Source organism: Chaetodon auriga, chromosome 11 (genome assembly GCF_051107435.1).
Source record: "Chaetodon auriga isolate fChaAug3 chromosome 11, fChaAug3.hap1, whole genome shotgun sequence".
Classification (NCBI taxonomy): domain Eukaryota; kingdom Metazoa; phylum Chordata; class Actinopteri; order Chaetodontiformes; family Chaetodontidae; genus Chaetodon; species Chaetodon auriga.
In genome coordinates, this window is record NC_135084.1 from 1,264,899 (window position 1) to 1,288,488 (window position 23,590).

At 40.8% G+C, this 23,590-nt stretch overlaps 1 protein-coding gene across 2 annotated transcripts in view; it reads left to right on the plus strand.

Annotated features, from left to right (window-relative positions):
* LOC143328404 (transmembrane 9 superfamily member 2-like) overlaps positions 1–11,630 on the plus strand; it is a 41,049-nt gene extending 29,419 nt beyond the window's left edge. Inside the window, exons 12-17 of one of the 2 annotated variants that reach the window (XM_076743523.1) lie at positions 2,336–2,393; positions 2,531–2,690; positions 2,927–3,078; positions 3,788–3,899; positions 4,545–4,716; positions 10,035–11,630. In XM_076743523.1, coding sequence (XP_076599638.1) covers positions 2,336–2,393; positions 2,531–2,690; positions 2,927–3,078; positions 3,788–3,899; positions 4,545–4,716; positions 10,035–10,102 — 722 coding nt within the window. In that variant the 3' untranslated portion in view covers positions 10,103–11,630. The remainder of the gene's footprint in view (positions 1–2,335; positions 2,394–2,530; positions 2,691–2,926; positions 3,079–3,787; positions 3,900–4,544; positions 4,717–10,034) is intronic. The other variant, XM_076743524.1, reaches the window with a different exon arrangement.
* The last annotated feature ends 11,960 nt before the right edge of the window (positions 11,631–23,590 follow it).

A 23,590-nucleotide genomic window follows, 5' to 3' on the forward strand; every position in this document is an offset into this window, starting at 1 on the left:
TCCTCCGTTCTGGAATACATCAACACGTGTTAACAACCACCGACAAACACATAAGAACTTTCCCCAACCGTAAGTCTTGGATGAAGTAAGGTCCGCCTCCTACTCAAGGAACGTGATGCTGCCTTCAGATCTGGCGACGCAGCGGCCTACAGCTCATCCAGAGCTAACCTGAAGAGGGGCATCAGGGAAGCTAAACACGTTCACAAGCTACAGATTTAGGAGCACTTCCACAGCAACGCTGACCCCCGTGGCATGTGGCAGGGCATCCAGGCCATCACTGACTATCAGCCAAAAAAGACAGCCCCACCAACCAGCAATGCCTCCCCTCCTGATGAGCTCAACAAATTCTATGCTTGCTTCAACCGAGGCAACACACAACCAGCCATCAAAATTGCTCCCCACCCAGATGAACAGACCCTCACGCTCTCCACTCATGACTTGCATTCTGTACTCAGCAGGGTGAACGTCCGTAAGGCTACTGGTCCTGACGGCATACTCGGCCACATGCTCAAGGCCTGTGCAGAACAGCTGGCTGGGGTCTTCACTGACATCTTCACCTGTCACTGGCTGCGGCAGCAGTCCCCACGTGCCTCAAGACCACCTCCATTGTACCGGTACCAAAGCAGTCAGTTGCAGTGGGCCGTAATGGCTTCCGCTCTGTCACACTCACCCCCATCATCACCGAGTGCTTTGAGAGGCTGGTCTTGGCCCACCTCAAATGCTGTCTTTTCCCCCCACACTGGACCCCATCAGTTTGCCTACCGACCAAACAGGTCGACGGAGGTTGTCATCTCCATGGCACCGCACTCCACACCTACGCATCTGGACAACATCAATATATACGAGGATGCTGTTCATCTACCTCAACTCAGCATTCAACACAGTCATCCCATCCAAGCTGGTCAACAAACTCAGTGACCTTGGCATTAGCACCTCCCTCTGCAACTGGACCCTGGACTTCCTCACCAACAGACCCTAGTCTGTTAAGTTAGACGACCACACCTCCGCCACCCTGATCTTGAACACTGGTGTCCCACAGGGCTGTGTGCTGAGCCCTCTCCTCTACTCCCTCTTCACCCACAACCTGACCCTCAACACCAAGAAGACCAGGGAGTTCATCATGGACTACAGGTAAACTAAAGGCTGCAGTCACACCCCCATACACATCGATGGGGCTGAGGTTGAACGCGTCTCCAGCTTCAAGTTCCTGGGTGTCCACATCTCAGAGGACCTCTCCTGGACCCTCAACTCTTCCACCTTGGTAAGGAATGCTCAACAGCACCTCTACTTCCTGGGGAGACTGAAGAAAGTTAACCTGGCTCGTCAAATTGTGGTTAACTTCTACCACTGCACCACTGAAAGCATCCTGACCAACTACATCTCAGTATGATACCATAGCTGCACAGCATCCGAGTGGAAGGCTCTTCAAGGGGTGGTAAAAAAAACGGCCAGTACATCACTGGTGCCCAGCTAACTGCCATCGAGGACCTCCAGCGCAAGCAGTGTCTAAGAAGGGCACACAGCATCAGCAGTACCAGCTCTCACGCCAACCATGGACTGTTTGCCCCCACCCATCTGGGAGGAGGTTCAGGAGCCTCCTCTCCCTCACCAGCAGGCACAGGAACAGCTTCTTCCCCAGAGCTGTTGCCCTCCTGAATTCTGTCCCCCAGAGGTTGTCATTCATTCACTGTCATACAACTCTTTGAAGATGTTAATAATTTTCACTTTGTGTGTGGCTGTTAGTGCTGGTGTTTGTGAATTGGACTTTTTTTTTTTTCAATCAGGCTCATATGCACAGAAAGGGGCCAACTTTGCACCCAATAATATATTATCTCATTTAAGTTCATGCACTGGGCACCAGAGCACTGAGACAGTATTTGCTGGGCAAAACAGTTAGAGGTACATTTCAACCTTTGCAGGTGCTTTGACAATTACATTGTTTCCTTTTGTCTTATTTATGTAGATTTAGCAGCCACAAAAGCTGCACCATCGATGGTGAATTTCCTTGCCAGTATTTTGTGTTTTGAAGGAAATTAAGGCTTTCTTTTACAATTATCAATTACTGTTTTCTTTGGTCAAAAATAACAAAGATTTTATTGACATTATTATTTACTTTTAAAACAGGAGTAAAAGTAATTACATTTTCTGAGCACATTCATGCTCAAAATCATACTCATTGTAAACACTGCATGCTCTACAGTGGCAGTTGATTCATCCTCAGCAAATAAATGTAAACAGTACATGTAATCCAATTTAATAACACAACAGCTTTCCAATTTGATTTGATTTCTAAAAATCCTTTTCTTCTTTGTCTTTGTATTTGGTTAATTGTCAGCTTTTGGAGGAGAGAAGTGGAAAACCAACGTTCTGCTGACAGCCTTCCTTTGTCCTTGGTAAGACTGTTTCGGCTGGCTCAAACACTGAATATAATAATGGACACAACACCAGGGTAGAAGGTTACTGCATGATAAAGACACAATCACTTGATCACAGTCTCTCAGTCATTAACACCCCCTCTGTCTCTGCTCAGGGTGGTATTTGCAGATTTCTTTGTGATGAACTTGATCCTGTGGGGTGAAGGGTCTTCAGCAGCCATGCCATTTGGGACCCTGGTCGCCATATTAGCGCTTTGGTTCTGTATTTCAGTGCCACTTACCTTCATAGGCGCATACTTTGGCTTCAAGAAGGCAGTAAGTAAATATAAACCCACATACCACATATATCCATTAATACCTACTACATTCTGTAATTGTTGCAATACATTTAATGCCAGTGGTGGATTATAGAAAGAGTAAGCTGTCATGTCAACATCATCAGTCAAGTACTGAAGTCACTAAAGAACCAAACATGAAAAATAAAAAAACTTGTCAACTTATCTTTCTTTCTCCCTCTCCCTCTGTTGTGACTGATGTGATGATTGTTTAAGGGTATTGAGCATCCAGTCCGGACCAATCAGATTCCTCGTCAAATCCCAGAGCAGTCATTCTACACAAAGCCTTTCCCTGGTATCATCATGGGAGGAATTCTGCCTTTTGGGTGTATATTTATTCAGCTGTTCTTCATACTAAACTCCATCTGGTGAGAATGAAGAAAAAGGTTTGGCTGTAATTATTCATAGAAAGTCAGAATGCACCTTGCAAGATTAGTCAAGTCAAATCAAGTCAATTTTATTTCTATAGCACATTTACAGACGACTGAGCCGCACCAAAGTGCTTCACTTGGAAGTGTTTAAAGTGCAATAAATACAAGAAAGAACTAGGGCAAAAGGGGAAAAAAGGGTTAAAGGACATTGACTAAGGGTTAAAAGACATTGACTACAAGAGTTAAAATAAAAACAACAACAAAAAAGATCATTTAAAAGGTAACTGAGGGATTACGAGGGGACACAATCACTAGCATTTGAAAAAGCAGAGACTAATGAAAGGAAAGTGAAAAGAGAAGTTTTTGCTACTAGAATTAAGTACGGAAAAAAAGCAAAATTCTGCAACTACATGGGCTCATCTAATCAAGGGCTGATTTTGATTTAGAATGAATATGACAAGTACAGATAAATAAATTCCTTAAAAAAATTGCTTCATTCATTTCAATTATTATTATTACAGAATGACTCTTCAACTGTGAGATGAAAACCACAAATAAATTGTCTTATTTGGCAGAGCGTTCTTTTACTATCTACTTTTGCTCTGACTATCTGTATTGTATTTACTAAATATGGTGGATGTATTTTATCTATTGTATTTGCTGTAGTCCATTTAAGAGGTCAGACACGTCTCTTTCCGTCATCCAGGTCCCATCAAATGTACTACATGTTTGGCTTCCTTTTCCTTGTCTTCATTATCCTGGTCATCACCTGCTCTGAGGCTACCATCCTGCTCTGCTACTTCCACTTATGTGCTGAGGTGAATAGTATAATCACTACAATAACTTTAATATTATAATCTTCATGTTTCATACTGATATTTTTGTATTGAAGTTGTTAACAGCTATTTTGTTCTTTTTGGTAAGTTTTACCAGTTTCCTATATAAACGTACTGTTGCCACTCAGTATACCATTGCAGCAAGAAATCATTGTTCCTCATATGTTTGCAGGTGTTTAGCTACATCACTGTGGACTCCAAGGTGTCTGTGGGACAAGGAAATTTAATACTGAAATGATAACAAACTGTAAATCTCTAGGAATTAGTTAGAATGTTATTAGGGAAACAGTATGAAATCTAAAGGGTAATTTACAAATTTAAAATACAGAATTCATCTGCAGTGAGTTTGATTTTATTACATTTATTTGACATGAAGTCTAAAGATGCATAGTGTAGAAAAACTTAGGTTTTATATTTGTTTGTATTTGGGCTTGAGTTTGTTCTAATTTCTGTGTTACTATGATTGATTTAAACTCACCGGCACTTACCAGCACTTCATGCCTCTGGAAACCAAGCTCTGCATAACAGAGGCCATGCTTTTAACCTCTTCTGTCAGGGCCTAAATTTACAAAACAGTTTGTTTCTTCCCCTACATCTCAACTGTGGCTGTATTTCTCCTCTTCACAGGACTACCATTGGCATTGGCGTTCCTTCCTGACCAGCGGCTTCACTGCTGTCTATTTCCTGGTCTATGCCATTCATTACTTCTTCTCTAAGCTGCAGATCACTGGACTGGCCAGCACCATCCTGTATTTTGGATACACCATGATCATGGCTCTCATGTTTTTCTTATTCACTGGTAGGTATATAAAAAAGAAGGGAGGGTTGCTGTAGTTTTCCATTCCAGATCATCACAGTTACGTTTCTCATGAACACGGCTACAAATGGATTCTTTTTGGAGGTTAAAAGTTGGTTGAAAGTCCTCAGATTAATGTTTGGAAATCTTGCTGTCAGATCTGAGGTATTTTTAAATGTGACTTGGCGACAGAGGCGAGTAAAAACTTCCTTTCAACAGGCAGAAATCTCAGGCAGAACCAGGCTTTGAGTAGGCGGCCATCTGCCTCGACCAGTTGAGAGACAGAGAGAGAAATGCAGAAGCTGAGTTGTAACATGCCTTGGTAGGACATGAAAGTGAATAGGTGGAGAGGGAGAGAGGTGGAACAGTGGAGCTCAGTGGATCATTGAAAGTCACCTGACAGTCCAGTCCTATAGCAGCCTAACTAGGGGCTGGTCCAAGGCAAGCCTAAGCCAGCCCTTGCTATAAGTTTTATCAAAATGGAAAGTTCTAAGCCTACTCTTAAATGCAGAGATGGTGCCTTCCTCCCAGACAGAGACTGGAAGATGGTTTCATAGGAGAGGAGCTTGATAGTTAAATGCCCTGGCTCCTCTTATGCTTTTGTTGAAATGCCCTGGCTCCTGTTCTGCTTTTGTTGACTTTAGGAACCATAAGTAAGCCTGCATTCTAGAGGACAATAAGGTACTATGAATTCTTTAAGGTGAGATAGCGGCTGACCATTTAGGGTTTTGTAAGGAAGTAGAAGGATTTAAATTCTACTCTGGATTTTACAGGGAGCCAGTGCAGAGTGGCTAATATTGGAGGAATGTGATCTCTTTTCCTAATTTTTGTCAGAACTCAAGCTGCACTGTTCTGGATCAGCTAGAAAGTATTTAGCAATGAATTTGGGCAGCCTGATAGTAAGGAGTTGTAATAATCCAGCCTGGAAGTAACAAATGCATGGACTCATTTTTCTGCATTGTTTTGAGACAGGATGTGCCTGAGTTTTACAATGTTACTACATCTGTTTTACATCAAAGATAACTCCCAGACTCTTTACAGTGGTGCTGGAGGCCCACACAATTATCATCCATAATTGCTATATCATCAGATAGTGATAGTGAGTGTGTTAAGGGCCTTAGTACAATAACTTCAGTTTTGTCCTAATTTAGTGACAATGCCAAAAACTCACGGTACGATAATACCTCGATATAAAGTCTACAATACAATATGTGACCAGCCACGAGAAAACCAGCAACAGTCTCCCGGGGGGCATTTTGAGTTATTTACAGATTCTGAAAGTGTAGTTTCTAAGCTTTCCAACAATGTATAACATGGAAATCTGAAAATATTTGAAGAAGATGTTGCCATTTGAATGTAGGCACTCCTCATGCCACTTAAGTGAGAAATCCAGCCTGAAAGATTCTCACCTACCAGGGGAGCCAGATAACGTAGTGCTGCTCATTGCATCTCATTTACATAAGTCCAGTCCCCTACTGGTCTAGCTATCAGTGACATCTGGTATCTGTTAGCACACAGGACAGAAACCATTGTAGTAGTTTGAAGGAGTAGTTTAGGAGTAGTAGAAGTACCGGTTCCCAGTGTTTCAATTCCTCGGAATGGTTTGCCAATTTTGCAAATGATTCTCTTATCAATTCCATTGAGCGCGAATGACGTTGCGCATTGCACGTTACGCAGCTTACGCAAGCTACGCAACGTGTGTTGCTCGAAAACAAACGCTTGAAAGTTTCGTTACATTTCACGAAAAAGGATGACTACAGGGTAGTGATGGGCACGCCAGTTCTTTTAGATGTACTGAATCACTAGAATCAGTTCACTAGAAAGATTCGTTCAAAAGATTCGTTCACTGAATCACCGAATCATTCAGTGCTTGGCAGGAGGAGCCTGCGACTCCTGAACTGATATACGGCTGAATGGTTCAAGTTTCAGTTCAGTTCACAGCTTCCAGGACCAGGAGACGAGAGTGTTGTGACTGTGTTGCTTTGACAAACACATTTGTAAATATAAAATTATATATAACTATATTATAAATCATGATGTTTTAAGTGTCCTACCCTATGGTATGCTATTTAACTGTTCTACCACTATTTTTTCAGCCATTAATCACTTACTTATATTTCATTCTATTGCTACTTCTTTTATACAGTAGGTCTACTTGTTACATGACATTTTAAGTTTGTTTATCTAGAAACTAAATCTGACAAAACAAGTGGAGGTGTGTGTTTATGTTTATATGGCTTGATTCCTGTTTCAGTGTCTCCTCCTGCAGTACGACGTTCAGTGAGTGATCCGTTCACTGAACGTATACCCCACAGTACATTCAGTGAAGGATTCACACTGAATATGCACCGTTCCCTCGCAAATTGTTGCAATGAGATGATCAGACAGTCACGCGTTTTCTCAAATTGCGGGTTTTATACACTATTTATTACATGCTGTGTCCTACTGTACTGTTGTTGCGGTGGCAAATTTAGCAGAGTTTAAAAAAAAGTTAGTTTTCTCCGAGGTACACATGAACACAAAACACCCCTATCTCCCTCCGTCGCTCCTCATTACTGCCAGCATAACATTTTAAGTTTGTTTATCTGGAAACTAAATCTGTTAAAACAACGGGGAACAACGGTCGCCATGAAAGTGTATCCCTCAGAGGAAAATGATTCAGGAGAGTGTAGTTCACTGAGTGATTCATGCGTCGGTGACGCGGCGCAGTCGGCGCGTGCGGTCCCTCCCTCAAGTGATTCGTTCGTTTCTCAGTTCAGTTGAACTGTCAGCAGCGCCGCCTGCTGACAGTTCACTTTCTCAGTTCACTTTCTCAGTTCAGTTGAATTGTCAAGTGATTCGTTCATTTCTCAGTTCAATTGAACTGTCAGCAGCGCCGCCTGCTGACAGTTCACTTTCTCAGTTCACTTTCTCAGTTCAGTTGAATTGTCGAGTGATTCGTTCATTTCTCAGTTCAGTTGAACTGTCAGCAGCGCCGCCTGCTGACAGTTCACTTTCTCAGTTCACTTTCTCAGTTCAGTTGAACTGTCAAGTGATTCGTTCATTTCTCAGTTCAGTTGAACTGTCAGCAGTGCCGCCTGCTGACAGTTCACTTTCTCAGTTCACTTTCTCAGTTCAGTTGAACTGTCAAATGATTTGTTCGTTTCTCAGTTCAGTTGAACTGTCAGCAGGCGGCGCTGCTGACAGTAGTGATTTGGAAGTGATTTGGTTCAGTACGTTCACTTAAAAGATTCGTTCTTTTGAACGAATCGTTCGCGAACGAGACAACACTACTACAGGGCAACTTGCAATACTTGCAAAGTGGATATTTCCTTAAAGGGAGGAAATACTACCAATATGCAGAAACATTTGCACACACAGCATGTGATAACTTTGAATGAATGTCGCGCTTTCGATCCGCTCCAGAGTGAATCTCAACCCAGCAGCAGCGGCAACATTAGCACGTCATCTGCTGTTAATACTGCAGGTAACTAAGTAACTAACACTGCCTATTATGCGAGCGCCATTTGCCTCATCGTAAAGCCTGCTATTACTAACTGTTGACGTTAAATGAATGCCTTCTCGTGCACTACATTTAGATGACCATGACGAGGGACAGAGTCTGAGTGGCTCAGAGGCTGGCAGTACTCACTCCAGTTCACGTCTACCTGTAGCTTCTGAGTGGATCAGGAGATCTAGCGGTACAGAAGCCTGCCCCCCATCCCCTGCAAGGATAGCGCCACCCTATGGTGGTGGAGCAAGAGAGAGACTCTGCCCCTACTGTCAGGACTGGCTGAAAGCTTTCTGTGTGTGCAGGCGTCCTCCACCCTGTCTAAGAGGGTGTTCTCCACAGCTGGAGACACCACAAGTCCAGAAAGATCGCATATCCTTCCTGAAAAAGCAGATATGGTTTTTTTCTGCAAAAGAATTGTTAATTCTTCATGGTTAATGTTTTCAGAATTGCACAATGCACAGTTCAACTGGACTTGACTTGATTGTATTTGTCGCTGTCGTAGTTTTTGAGTGCTCAGCTCATATATCCTTTTAAAAAGGTTAATTTTTTTTGTATTAGGAAAATGTTGAACATGTTACTGGAGATTCTTGTGTAGTTGCCACAGAATAATTTATGTTGTATTTTGTTAATTTCTACAGAAGAATATTTATTTTATTATTATTATTATTTTATATTTATTTTCAAAACAAATCATTTTTTCTGGGGATCCCCTGGCACCCCATCGAGGAGCCCTAGGCTGTGGCCCTCATAAGTATCTGCCTATATTTCTCAGCATTGAGGACACCATTAATCCTGACCAAATCTCTAACTCCATGTGCAGAAATGCAGCCCCAAACTTGCAATCAACCTCCACTATGCATCACTGCTGCCTGCAGACACTCATTATTGTACCACTCTCCAGCCCTTCGGTGAACAAACTGCCTTCTGCAACAGCCAAATGTTTAAAATTTTGACTCATTAGTCCAGAGCACCTGCTGCCATTTTTCTGCACCCCATTTCCTATGTTTTTTGTACATATTTGAGTTGCTTGACCTTGTTTTCATGTTGGAGGTATGGCTTTTTGGCTTTAACTCTTCCATGAAGACCACTTCTGGCCAGACTTCTCTGGACAGTAGATGGGTGTACCTGGGTCCCACTGGTTTCTGCCAGTTCTGAGCTGATCGCACTGCTGGACATCTTCCAAATTCGAAGGGAAATAAGCTTGATGTGTTTTTCATCTGCTGCACTAAGTTTCCTTGGCTGACCACTGTATGTATGATACTCAACATTGCCCGTTTCTTTGTGCTTCTTCAAAAGAACTTGAACAGCACATCTTGAAACCCCAGTCTGCTTTGAAATCTTTGTCTGGGAGAGACCTTGCTGATGCAGTATAACTACCTTGTGTCTTGTTGCTGTGCTCAGTCTTGCCATGGTGTATGACATGTTACATGAAACTGTCTTCCACAACCTCACCTTGATAGCCGAGTTTGGCTCTTCCTCACCCAGTTTTAAGCCTCCTACATAGCTGTTTCTGTTTCAGTTAATGATTGTGTTTCAACCTTCATGTGAACTTGATGATCATTAGCACCTGTTTGGTATAACTGGTTGATCATACACTTGACTATAATCCTACGAACCGACTTTGTACAAATGTACCTATAAGAATTGATGCTGGTTTGAAGGCAAAGGGTAGTAACACCAAATAATGATTTGATTTAGATTTGTCTTTTGTGTGCTCACTTTGTATGCATTTGAAAGCATTCTTAGTTTACAGTATTTTTTCACACCAGCTTAAAAGTTTTACACAGTACTGTAGCTCTAATTCAATGTGTATTTTCTCTTTCCTCAGGTACAATCGGCTTCTTTGCCTGTTTCTGGTTTGTTACGAAGATCTACAGTGTGGTCAAAGTGGATTGAAGGATTCTAACACAGCAGACTATATATGGCTGGGATGGCTGGAGGTTGCTTTTTCCCATCAGTCTCTGGAACATAGAGCACTGTCAAACCGAACTGATTATAACCTGAACCTTCACCTCCGCATTTCCTCAAGCACAGAGGACTTTCTGCCTCTGACAGATGACAGTTTCTTTTCTGTCTGTGCCTATAATGTTTGTGTGTGAACATGTGTACACTGGGATGTGATTTTAAACATACAGTATCTATCTAAATTAAATGAATCATAACTGTACAAGCTCCCTCCCAGTATCTGACACATAGAAAGCTGGCTCATACCATGCCACCCTCACAGTGTGGTGACCCACAGCTGAGACTGAAGACAGAGACTGTCAGCTGTCATGGCATACATTAAAGGTTTGTTTCATGATTCTTACACTCTCTCATTGCAGAGTTGTTGGAAATTGTAGTCATACAAATAAAGTTGCAAGGGTTTGCTTCTTAACAGCTGCTACTACTACTAGTTTCTCTGACCAGTCACATTGATGTCAATGTGGCTATTCATTTTTAAGGCTCTTGAGGTCCCAACCAGTGAGTACTTTATGGTATCCAGTTTCCTCACATTATTGTGATTTTCATTTTTTTGATGTGTTGGGGGATAACTGATGAATCGGCTGCTGACAATTTGGGAAAGAGGTCCAAGTTCGGCGAACTAGCCTTCAGTTCTGTGAAAGAGAGCTCCTACAAAGGCTGCATGCCTTGTAAGAGGTAAACACTGAAATAAACCAGTCACAGTTTGACAGCTACTATAGTGCAATGAAAAAAGTGTTGTATTCTGTTCTAACAGAAAGCCCAAGTCCGGTCCTGCTTTGGGGTTAGCCTCTGTTGCATTCAGGGTCAACACACACCAGGGGCAATCTTGATGCCTGTCCTGTTTCTCAGCATCAACTTCTGCTGCAGAAAAGCAGTTACTTTATCACATTTGCTTCCCAGAGAGGTACTTAGTTACTTATTTTGTCTGCAGCCAATGCATATTGCACTTTGTGTATGGGTTGTCCAGTCTTTGTAGATTTCAGGACAGTCCCAACGTTAATTCTTCTTTACTTAGGGCTAATAAATGTTACCAGCAGGAAGTAGTCAGGTACCTGTTAGGCTTACGTTATAGGCACATCAACATCAATATCACATTGGCTCAACTTAAAAAAAAAAAAAGGTGATTTAAAAAATAAAGGAATGGCACTTCTTTGCCGCATGGATTGTCTTACCTGTACATACATGTAAAGGACATGTACATACACAGTACAGCAGTGCAAGGCCTCATCGAGATCATACCTTATGTCCTCTCTTGCCCTCTTTTCTCATGTGGTCTTTGATAGAGGTTATCCAGGATTAAATGCATTTTTATTTTTATATTTTTTAGATATTAATGTAGCAGATGTGCAAAATAGATTGTAAATACAGAGATTTGGTGGTGGATGGGTTTCAGTGAAATAACACTTTGTGAAATTTCAAAGGTGCTGATTTAATTGAATACATTTTGAGTGGAAACATTCTCTGAATATCCATGTGTTTTGGACTGATTTGTCATGGTTTGGGTGTTAATCAGGTTGGTCTAATTAAATTAGATTTTTTTGTCCTCTCATTTGAGTTCTAGAGTATTTGCATCCTAATTAAGTGGTGCTGGAAGACATGAAAAGAAAAGGACAACATGTATTTTAGACAGGAGTGTTCTTCAACTCTAGTGTCCCTTTCCTGTTTCAACACGACATTGTGCACAAAGCCAGGCCTACCTGCATAAAATGGGAAATAAAACCACTAAGAGTACATAGAATGTATTGAAATCAAGTAAAATGCAATAGTTTAAAAGTAGTACAGCAGTGCAAAAGTGCAAGGCAAAGCACAAATGTTTCATGCCCGAATCAGGAAAGTCATAGCTAGTTTCCCTTTAATTGTGAAAAGTGATGATTTGTGGTTATTGAGGTTTCAACAATTGTAATTCTCAAAAAAAAAAAACAAAACTATAATGCGAACAATGAAATGAAAGGAGTACCTCTGAATGAATTCAGAGTACAGGCCACTTGTTCTTGATACTGGAGGTTGAATATGTGGTAGAGTGCAAACACAGCAGCAAGTCCCGTCAAAAGGTTGGTGTGATGCCCTCAGATATGACACAACCCTCAAGGGCGATCATCCAGGGTCCAATAGTGACTTGGCCCATTCCACCTGCAACTTCATATGATAGCAGCATCAAAATGCATCTCACCTTGTGTAAACGTCTGTAAACTCAAAGAATAATGTCCATCAATGACATGCATATCAAGCTGTATCAAATGAGAGTAAAAGGTCTTCAAGTTCTCACGTCTTGTACTGCAGAAGTCCACATGACATGTTAATTCAACTAGACTTGTCAAACTAGGCCTACCCACACATTTGTCCTTATGTCTGTATGTGTGAAACTTTAAAGTCAACAAGTTTTTGAAAAGCACACTGTGAAGTTAGATGAGGTGTATTTTTATGAATTCTCATGTGCATTACAGAAGCAAATATCACAACACAGTTATGAACACAGCTCTGACAAGGGAACATATTTGCTTGCAATGCAAGCAACCCAAACCCCAAGTGCCAGACTTTTACTTGAGATCCTTTTCACCAACATTCAGATTAGTGTGACACAATGCAGAATTAAGCACATTCTGCATTGACCTTAATTAGGCCAAAACAACAAAGCACAGAAAGCCCAGGATAATTACTGGCTGCTCTTTCATAGCATTTGCACCTAATGATATAAGAAAGGGAAAATGTTACATTTGCATGCAGAGAAGCTGGACCCAACCGCTTAACTCAGGTGTGGAGTTTAAAGGTAACAGTTTGATGAATATTCAAAAACAGACAAGCCTTGTAGATCCTCAAAGGAAGGGGATGACGAGAGAGTGAACAGGTTGGAGAGGAATCCAGATCCAGAGTTCTCCTCTGGTACAGACTAACAGAACGCAGACTGAAGTCCACCTGGACACAAAAAAAACAGGAGTCTCAGTTGTTACCACAAGGATAAACAGACAGTTCAATGAATACTGGAAGGAAGGCCGGTGCTCAAATACTGTGCCAGCAGGTGAGTCTTGATTGAGTGATTGAGAGCAGGTGTGCTCAGGAGAGGAGGAGGCTGGACCAGACCTGTCCGCTACACCCTGCAGTAAAACACATACACAACAGACAGCGAAGAAACAGACAGGAGACACGGGAAGGGAAACACAAGAACACAATTGGGAAAGGAGGGGAAAACTGCAGACCCTAACAGAAATCACTAGCTGCAAACAACAGCTACCAATCACAAAGTCACAGATGACACAGCTCTAAAACACACATAACAGATAAATATAAATGTGCGAGCTATTCAAATTTCAGCCTCACTGAAGTAACATTTTAAAATCAAACACACACTTGCTAGACAGGGAGCTTGCTGTGCATCAGTTTTCAAGTATTATTTTTAATTACCTAGATGCTCATGAAGAAAATACAATTGTGTTTAATTAGTGTTCCCTCACAAGTTCTTATTGGCAAATTATTTCCAACATTTGTTTCCTAATGGTTAATTATGGTTAACTTTCAATTTTGATCTAAAACTACCAAACGTAGACTATCAATACAATATACATCAAGCTCCAGCATTCTCCATGCAACAACCAGCTGGCAAAAAATACTGTAGCATACCATAAATTAAAACACTAACATAGTGTTTATTGCCTAAACTGCCTATAGGAGCATTCCTGGGTCTCAGCTTGTGACATTCTGGATCTGGCCCTGATTGAAGACTTCCACCATCACCATCCTGGCCTGCCTAGAGGGACATCAGGAGCCATTTCAAGAGAAGGAAAGCATGTTTTTGCATATTTTTAAATACAAGACAAAGAAAATACAGAAAATGATGCTTTGATCAGGTGTTGCATTACAGTTTATTGTTGTAGTCACCATTTGTTGCACTCTGCAGGGAGTTAGAGCTTGAAGGTAATATAGACTGAAGGTACAAGCTGCACTGTAGTACATGCATGATGCTGTCACACTTTGAGGCTTCTTGTGTGGACTTCCAACTTGTCCCCTGAACACACTGTACTGGGATAGTTTCCCTGCGAGACACAGATCTACAGCAGTCTCACTGTCAAGGTACCATCGGAAACAAAGTATGTACAGTTACAGTAGATGACTGTTCAACATATGAGTGTGAACATAGTGTGTGTTGCCATCTTAAGGAGGAAGATGAGGAATGTGATGAAGAAAAAAACAAGACAGGCAAGTCAGCTGCTTCTTCCTGCCAATGAGACTCTGAATGATGGAGTGAACCCAGAAATGTGTTATATTAAGATGTTGTTATTTTTTCCTGCCTGTTCAGTGAACTGAGTTTCATAAAGTGTATATCTGTACAAAAATATGAACATGAGCTGTTTTATTGTGACTAATCTTTACACAATATAAATACAAGTCAGGAACTTAGTGTTAAGAAATGTTGAGAAGTTAAAACAGTATATACTATATATTTACCAACATATTTATTTATAGGTATTTCAACATGCAAAAATATGCAGATAGTTCCTGTAAATTATCAAAAGGCAAGTCTGAAGAGTCCCACACATGGTGCTGCAGGTAATCATGTTTCTATACCTGCATCTGTGCATATCTGACTGATTTAAGTGACAAGTTTAAGTTGCAAATGAACACACAGTGTGAATGTGTGGTTAAGAAATGTGCTAAAAACTGTTTTTTTTTTCAGTCTCTATAAGCGATTAAGTCCGACATGAACACATTTTCTCTCAGTTAGAATAGTTTGGTTGTTTTAAATCAAAGGTTTAAGTGTGTGTGTTGCTGGTGCTGTGCTCACTGGTTTGAAGTAGGCATCATGGGAGATGTAGGCTATAGCATTCTCTGAGCTTGACCATATTGGACACAAAATATCTCAGCCTCAGCTGCTTCAATAGACCATTCTTTTTCTGTTTCTCACTTTGTGGAAGACTAAAAGACTAAACCACATTGAATCAGATCTGATTAAATAATACAGACACAGTCCTGATAATACTTAATGTCTTGATTATTTAATGTTGTAAAGAGATGTGAAACCACATTGTAATTAGCAGGCTCGGCCCAGTTTGTTACCTCATTTTGTTAAAAGGCCACTGCAAACATACATCAGGGGAAAGGCCTTTTTCCTTGGGTGACATACAGATTAGAATGAAGTTATAATTTGGCACTAAATCTGCATAAAAACAGAAGATGTTTTCTAAATGTGATGTAACAAACAGACGTGAGGGCACAAAAAGTTTCCCTCTGCTTCCTCAAGAAAACAGATGCATACTTTAAAGTACGCTGAGTGACGATGAAAGTGGGGAAAGTCTCATTGACCATCGTGAGCAAAACAAAACTCTAAATTCAAAACAGTGACTTGTCATCGAACAATCATTTACTATACACACATGTAAAAAAGTAAATTAAAACTCATACAAAATGTACGGTTTAATATTAATTTTTTCTTGAGTGTCACTCTCAGTTTACAACACAATGTCTCCACAGGCCTCGTGTCTTCTGCAGTACCAGTGCCTGAGGAAGTCAAACCCACACCAATCCTTCTTGTGCTTATTGATTTGAGTGTGACTTGGGTTGGACCACGCTGCTGTGCCATCAGAGGCGAGGGAAGTCATTCCACTTTGAGGCATTGCCATTTGCCATCACAACACTTCTTTTCTCTTTACTTAGACACTGTGGCCAGAGATTAAAGGATCATATATGATATGGTAATAAAAAAAAGTATCTACAATATGTTGGTGGCACAGTGGCAACACTGTCGCCTCACAGCAAGAAGGTCCCGGGTTCGATTCTCGCTGCGGGCACCGGGATGTGTCCTCCACCATGCCTTCGGTGCCTGCTGCTCGAGGAAAAAAAAAAAGGGCCTTTCTGTGTGGAGTTTGCATGTTCTCCCCGTGTTCACCTGGGGTATCCTCCGTAAAACATACCCCCACTAAAAACATGCAAGAAGATCACCACCTGACCAATGGTGACAAAACGGAATTGGGTCCCCGGGCCCCGCTTGGATGGCAGCCCACCGCTCCTGGTCTGCCGTGGAGGAAGGACGACCAGGATGGGAGAAATGCGGAAGACAAATTTCACCTTCGTGTGCAGTGTCCAGCATGTGCATGTTGTGTGATAATAAAGGGGAATGTCTCCCCCTGATTCTTCTTCTTCTTCTTCTTGTTGTCTGAAGGAACTGTGGCGCGGCACGGTGGAGCAGCAGGTAGTGCACAGCAAGAAGGTCGCCCGTTCACAGCTGGGATAGGCTCCAGCCCCCCCACAACCCCGAAAGGGATAGTCGGTATAGAAGATGAATGAATGAATGAATGAATGGAGGAGCTGTATACGGTGATCAGGACACAGCAACAAAAAACACACCGTCCACCACTGAGGTTCATACAGTTTGCTTTAATTGACTAATTTTTTTTTAACTATCCAGGGCTTGTGGTCATGGTCACTCCTAACAGGTAGAGGGCAGCAGATCACCAAATAACTGCTAATTGCTGCTCACTGTACTCTTTGCTGTAGCTATCTAGGGCTGTAGCTACTAGTTGCCATTGGCTTGTTAGCTTGGCTAGCCGTGCAGCTGGTGGTCCTATTAGCATTAACCAGTCATAATCTTGGCCATATCTTCCACATAGCACCTTTAATGTTAATATGAGGTGAACAGAATCTTGTTTTTGCTCCTCAAAGCATTGATTGTTGACATGATGGTTTTGGTATAATAAAGAAAAATACAATAACAGTTAATAACAGTTGACAAAATAAATGTCTTAATAAATAATGAGTTTGCTTTTCAGAGCACATTTTACTTTTAATCATCCTACTTTTCAGCCGCTGATGCCACAGTGAAAGTGCACCACATTCTACAGGTAAACACGGGATATATGAGCCAGATGAGGAGGATATAATGTTCTCAAGCAGCAGCTGCTATGATTGAAGGCCTTTTTGTATTTTCAGTATGTTTAAGTATTTTCTGCATTTTGTAATTCTGAGCAAATGTGTTTTCAGCTTTTCTATATGTTTTAGCATTTGCGGCATTTTCAGAACCAGACTTCCAAAAGCTTTTAATGTATGTGCTTCCACTCTTTCACAATGTATTTTTTGTACTAATATCATATCAAGACATAATTACCCTTGTGAAAAAATGCACTAAAATATACTAAATATCAGTATACTAAGCATACTAAAGTGTACTTGCTTCCAGACTATTAAATAGTGTACTTAAAGTGTGCTAAACTGGTACATCTAATTGTGTACTTATTACACTGAGCAGTGAGTACAGAAGACCAACTTGAGTTCTAAACCTAAAATGGCAGTATTTTAAGTATACTTAATATACTGCAAATACACAATTACTTTAAATTCCCTCATGCTATTGTTACATATTGGTACATAAAATCTGAGATAATCTGAGATGGCCCCAATGACTACCGACCCGTTGCCCTTACATCACTCATGATGAAGGTGCTGGAGAGGCTGGTCCTGGCCCACCTCCGACCACAGGTGAAATCATCACTGGACCCTCTACAGTTCGCCTACCAACCCCATCTGGGTGTGGACGACGGCATCATGCACCTGCTGCAATGTGCTCACGCCCACCTGGATTGTAGCAGCAGCACTGTGAGGATCACCTTCTTTGATTTCTCCAGTGCATTTAATACCATCCAGCCGCTGCTCCTGGGTGAGAAGCTGTGAGTGATGGAAGTCGACACGCCCACAATCTCTTGGATTACTGACTACCTTACAGACAGACCGCAGTTTGTCTGACTGGGCAACGTTCTGTCTGAGACTGTGGACAGTAGTACAGGAGCACCACAGGGGACTGTGACCAAGGAGATGGTTATTGATTTTAGAAGGAACAGGACAACCACACAACCACTGTGCATTCTGGGGGAGAATGTCACAGTGGTTGAGGATTACAAATATCTCGGAGTGCACCTTGTAGGGGAATTACCTCTAAATCAATGTTACATTCGTTAATATTACTAGGGGCACCAACCTTCGTCAGCTACGAAGGATTTTGTATATTATATCTGTTAAAGCTGATGTAGTGAACGAATGAATCAACAGTAGATCAGTCTGATAATCTAAGGCGTAAACTCTCAGTACAGGGATTGTTTATATTCAGCTCAAAAGGACACCGTCTGACAACGACTTGTATGCAAAAGATTATTTATTAAACACAATAATGAAATGAATATGAATCATGGATAATGTAAAAGATTATATGGATGAGGTAAATTAACACAAACACTGCACAGAGGAACTTATGGCAAGAGGATGGTAAAATGAGTTTGGCGATAGTGAGAAGTAGGTTTTAAAGGGAAATGGGGACGCAAATATGAAGTTAATTTGTTGAATGAACGATCTAGAGAATTTAGACAAATTAACAATATCTCAACCTCACGGACCAACTCTTATTCAAAACCGCTTAGGTATGCCTACTTTGTCAGCGATGTTCCTGTAGAGGTCTGCTCCGAACTAACACGAAGAGGCTCCGCGCCGTTGTCTGTCACTCTGGCCCGTACAGCAGTCTGCAGGACGAATCAAGCGAACCGCTGATGAGAACTGGTGCTGGACAGGGATGTCTCGGGAGCTGAGGGTCTTCGGTGTCGGTTACAGACGAGGAACGGCTTCTGATGGTTCTTTAACCCGGACCAGCAGGTCAGCAGCAGGCTACAGGTCTTTGGTGCGGTCGGCTAGTTGTTGGCCGTTTGGCAAGGCTTTTGATTACTAATAATAAGATTGAGAAATTCTTCGATGGCCGGTCGAAAATGTCTCCAAAATTATTATTACGTGACTAGACTTTAACAACAAAAATAGAAATTATGCGGCTTGGTGTGGCGAGCAAAAATGAAAGTTTCACGAAGATTAGAAAAGTGCGTTTTCTGCAGAATTAAATCAGGCCACTCTGTGTAGTTGTGAGCAGCAACAAAAAAAGACTGAGAAAACGACGGAGCGGAAAAATACTTGAAACTAAAGAAAAAAAACTTAACACAAAACTAGACTAAAGAAAAACTGAAGACGAGACTAGAAGAAAGAAGAAACAAAAACCAAGCAAGACTGAAGGAAAAGAAACTACTTAACTAAAAACTAAAGTCCGCGATGCGCGACTAACCTTTTCATCGCTCCAGGGCGTGTCTAATCAATAGGGCGTCACGCATGTAGGATGGTTCGCAGACGCGCAACGTGATTTCATCCTACAGAGCGAGAATTAATTAATGATTCACACGAGGGACTCATCTGCTTCTCACTATGGTCAATCGAATATATTTTAAATGATCAATTTTCAATGGCACTTCAACAACAACATGCGCGTTCGCTACATGCGTTAGACAATTCTTGTGAATAACGACAACATTAAACAATGAACATGGTAACATTTTCTAACACTAATCCTAATAAACATGATGACTAAGGGTATAACAACTTTTAATATGATGAGGGAATAAAGAAGGGCAGACTATATTTGCCGAAATGATTATCGCTATTACGGTTACTTATTAATAAATGTATCCGCTAAGCACATTCAACCTAGCTGCTACGAACCTCTAGATGGCGGTATGGTTACATGGTAGAAACTCAGAGAAAACCTTTGAAATAGTTTAATTCACAGTTTCGTGATTCTGTAAGTTAGAAAAACCAGGAAAGCATTGTTATTGTACTGATCATGAGCTGAGCAATGTAATAACATCTACAGTTAAATCAAACATTGAGATTTGGTTAATTTGGTAGGTTAAGCAAAAAGGCACACAGACATGCAGAACAGTTTGCTTCAGGAATGTTTAATTTACAACCCATCAGCATTATCTGGTTTGAAGATTCCTTTGAGACATGGCATTCGTTCATCCAGGCAGTTTTATTGTCCTTCACTCCCATGGGCTATCAAGAAAGAGTTAGCACCTCCATGAGAACGTCTTGACCAAATGTAAATTAGAAGTAAAAGTGTTGTCAGTGACTCTTGTTGCCCTGAAAGAGTGTGATAAGAGGTCTCTCAACCAGACATCCTGTCTCTGCCTGGGTTCACACCTTTCTGTGAACCTTCCAGATGGTCAATAACTCTTAAAAGTCTGATTGTTTTATCACTACACTTCTCCTGAGCAATGCAAAGGGGTGAGAGAAGGGTCAGCTACAGACCAGTTCTGCTACAACCTCAACAACAGACTGAACTGGAAAACCAACATCAAGGCTGTTTACAAGAAGGGGACGAGCAGACTCTATTTCCTGAGGAGGCTCAGATCATTCAACGTATGCAGCAAGATGTTGGAGATCTTTTACCAGTCTGTTGTTGCCAGTGCACTCTTCTTTGCTGCAGTGCTGGGGGAACAGCATCAGAGCCAGCGACACCAACAGACTGAACAAACTGATCAGGAAGGCCGGCTCCATTATTGGCTGCAAACTAGACAGTGTTGACCCTGAACATCCTCTTCACCACCTCGTGGACAGACAGTGGAGCTCCTTCTCCAATAGACTGCTTTAGCTCCACTGTCACAAGTACCACTTCAGGAAATCATTCCTGCCACGAGCCATCACACTTTACAATAGCAACTTAAACAGTTAATCCACCAACCTCACAACCCAAATACTTTACATTTTTATCTGCACTATTGCAATATTACACAACATTTATTTATATTTACAGTATATTTACATATATCTTGTATTCACCACTGCTTTTTCTGTATATATTTTTGTCACTTTCCTGTTTAGTTTTTTAAATTCTTACGGAGCCCTTAAGAGGACATGGGGGAGAAAAAAAAATTGATGGGTGAAAAAAAAAAACGACGAACCTTTGCGAGATCTCGCAAAACAATTGCGAGATTATATCGCTGTTTTTTCTCTTAAAGCCATGTGCTTCTGGGTCAGTAACCGGAAAGAAAACATACACAGAGGTGGAGTATACGCATCCTCCGTGGAAGTTTATTGAGTTTTATTTTGGTAGGGGTCTCACATATAAAGACATTAAATCAGTTCCTGGCTGTAGACACGGCTTTGATATAAGTCAGATCCGCATCCGCATTCATCCGCATGACGTCTTCTGTTGGGACCTCTCTTAAGAACAGGAACCGCTGCAAATCGTCCTCCATAACGCTGACTCCTACGGTTTGTTTGTTTTTTTTAAACTTTATTGAACAATACAATAATTACAAATGCAAGTAAGAATCTCCATTTGCATTCTTACAGAAACATACATTTGTGCAAGGCAAAAAGAAAAATAAACATCAAGACTATCACCTCAGTAAATTAGGTGGGTATATATGTAACCCCTTTTTTTATCTACGTTGATGGACTGAAGGAATCACGTGGTGACTTTTTGGTCAGGTTCACAGCATTTACTTCTCCACACACAGCTGTCAAACAAAAACAGAAATGTGGTTGGTGGTGGTGTCAAACATACAGTACAGCTCCAGCTCCGTCGTTAAGATCATCAGCCAGCAAAGGGGTACACCTCCTTTACAGTGTGATCGTATAGTTTTGTTGAAAGAATAAAAATACATTTGCATTGCAAAATAAAAGTCCACTAATACAAATGTGCAGTCTTCCTTTCCATGTAACACCTCATTTTATCACCTAACCTGCTATGAGCCTGTTTTCATTTTTTTTTTTTTTTTATGCAAAATATTTTACTTTTCTATGCAAAGGCTCTACAGCGTCCAAAATAATTAGCAAATTACAAAATTCCTTTGAACAAAAAAAATATAAACATACCTGTCAAACAAACAAACATCTATTTCCTTAACAAATAAAATAACAAAATAACTTAATAGAAAATTAAAGGAACAGTGAGTGAACATATTAATGAATTTTGGCGAACTTCAATAATCTATAATAACCATGTTACATATATAAACATAAATTCCCATAAAAATATAGATATTTACTATGACATGTTAGAAAATAAAATAAATAATAACTAAATAAACTAAATAATACAGGCAGTCCCTCTTTTGCAATGAGACAATCCTTCTCACCATATCATTCACATTTCAACCACATGAAAATGCTGCTTAAGGACACATTAGCAAGTTATTAAGACATCGCCATTTCAATCAATTAAAGCATTAAAAGTTGTGACAAGTTATTGCAAAATTTTTGTAATGGTCCATATTTTTCAGCTAAAAGTAATAGAGAGGAATAAAAGATTTTAAGTTCGTTTTTGAAAAATATTAGTGAAGGTCTTTGATTTTCCATTTACATGCATGTATATGATATTTTCCCATAATCATGATAGTATTGATCGTGTCAGATATTTATTTAGCTGTGTCATTCTTGTATATTAGGATATGATTCATATCAAAAGGTGTGATATTCTCTATTGTAGTACTTAACCAATTATGCAGGTTCTACCAAAATTGACTCATGACTCTACATGAATAGAAGAGATGTTCAATAATTTCAGGTTCTTCAAGACAGAAAAGGCAAGCTTCAACCTCAAATCCAAATCTTAAGAGTTTCTGCTGTAGGGTAATAACTATTAATAGGGCTCAACTCGTATGCCATCAATGATAGCATATCCCTCCTTCAGGAAAGCCTCTCTGCCGTTACGCCTGGCCTCTTCCACTCTCGGCCACAACTTGGCTCTGGCCTCTCGATCCTGTTTGGAAAAGTCCTCCCTATAGTGGATGTTCAGTACTGCCAAGTTGTAGTCATGGTCTCGCATGCTAGCTTGTTGTATAGCCTTATCCATGCCATCAGTCAGATTAACGTCTTCTTTTTTTCCACAGCTGGAGTCTTGAAACTTACTTTACAGTGTTGCACTAATCTTAATGTTGCGTTGGGTTAGTTATTTTGGTCTAGAATGACACTTTTTAGGACGAAATTAACTTTTTCTTTCAGACCCTGCTAAAAGTGCAGCTGCTCATTCCGCCATCTTGTTTCCCCCAGTTTAGTTTCATTTTGCTGACTCCCACGGGTGATGTTAGGAGCGCGATCGTTGTGTAGCTTCCGGTTCTACACGGTTCACTTTGCGAGATCTCGCAATTATTTTTGTTTCAACGACTCAAAGTCCACAGATAGTTTCCTAAATCATTTTTATTGCAAGAAATATTATCCACCATTCACTCTGATCATTAAATGTGGTTAAAGGAAACTATAAAATCACTCATGTTGTCTACTGTCTTGCCGTTGTGATAAATAAACTGTGAAATAACGTATGTTCTGAGTTTCTGTTGCCACGGTTACCAACTAGCGTTTGAGCCAGCGCAATAATTTAGAACAATCAGGCTATTTGACCGGAACTTTTTTATAGTTGTCCTACAACACTTTTTAACGGAGACCCTGCAGCCAATCACAATCGAGTATTCACCCAAAATAAGATATTAGTTGACATGCGAGCTTGTAACATTTGTAAGTGAAGAGTTTTAATAAGGCTAACTGTTAACTGAGCTCCTCATATCAACAGGTCGCCATTATTAAAAAAAACAATCGGTGCGCAAAGCATCTTGGGATATGGGAGGC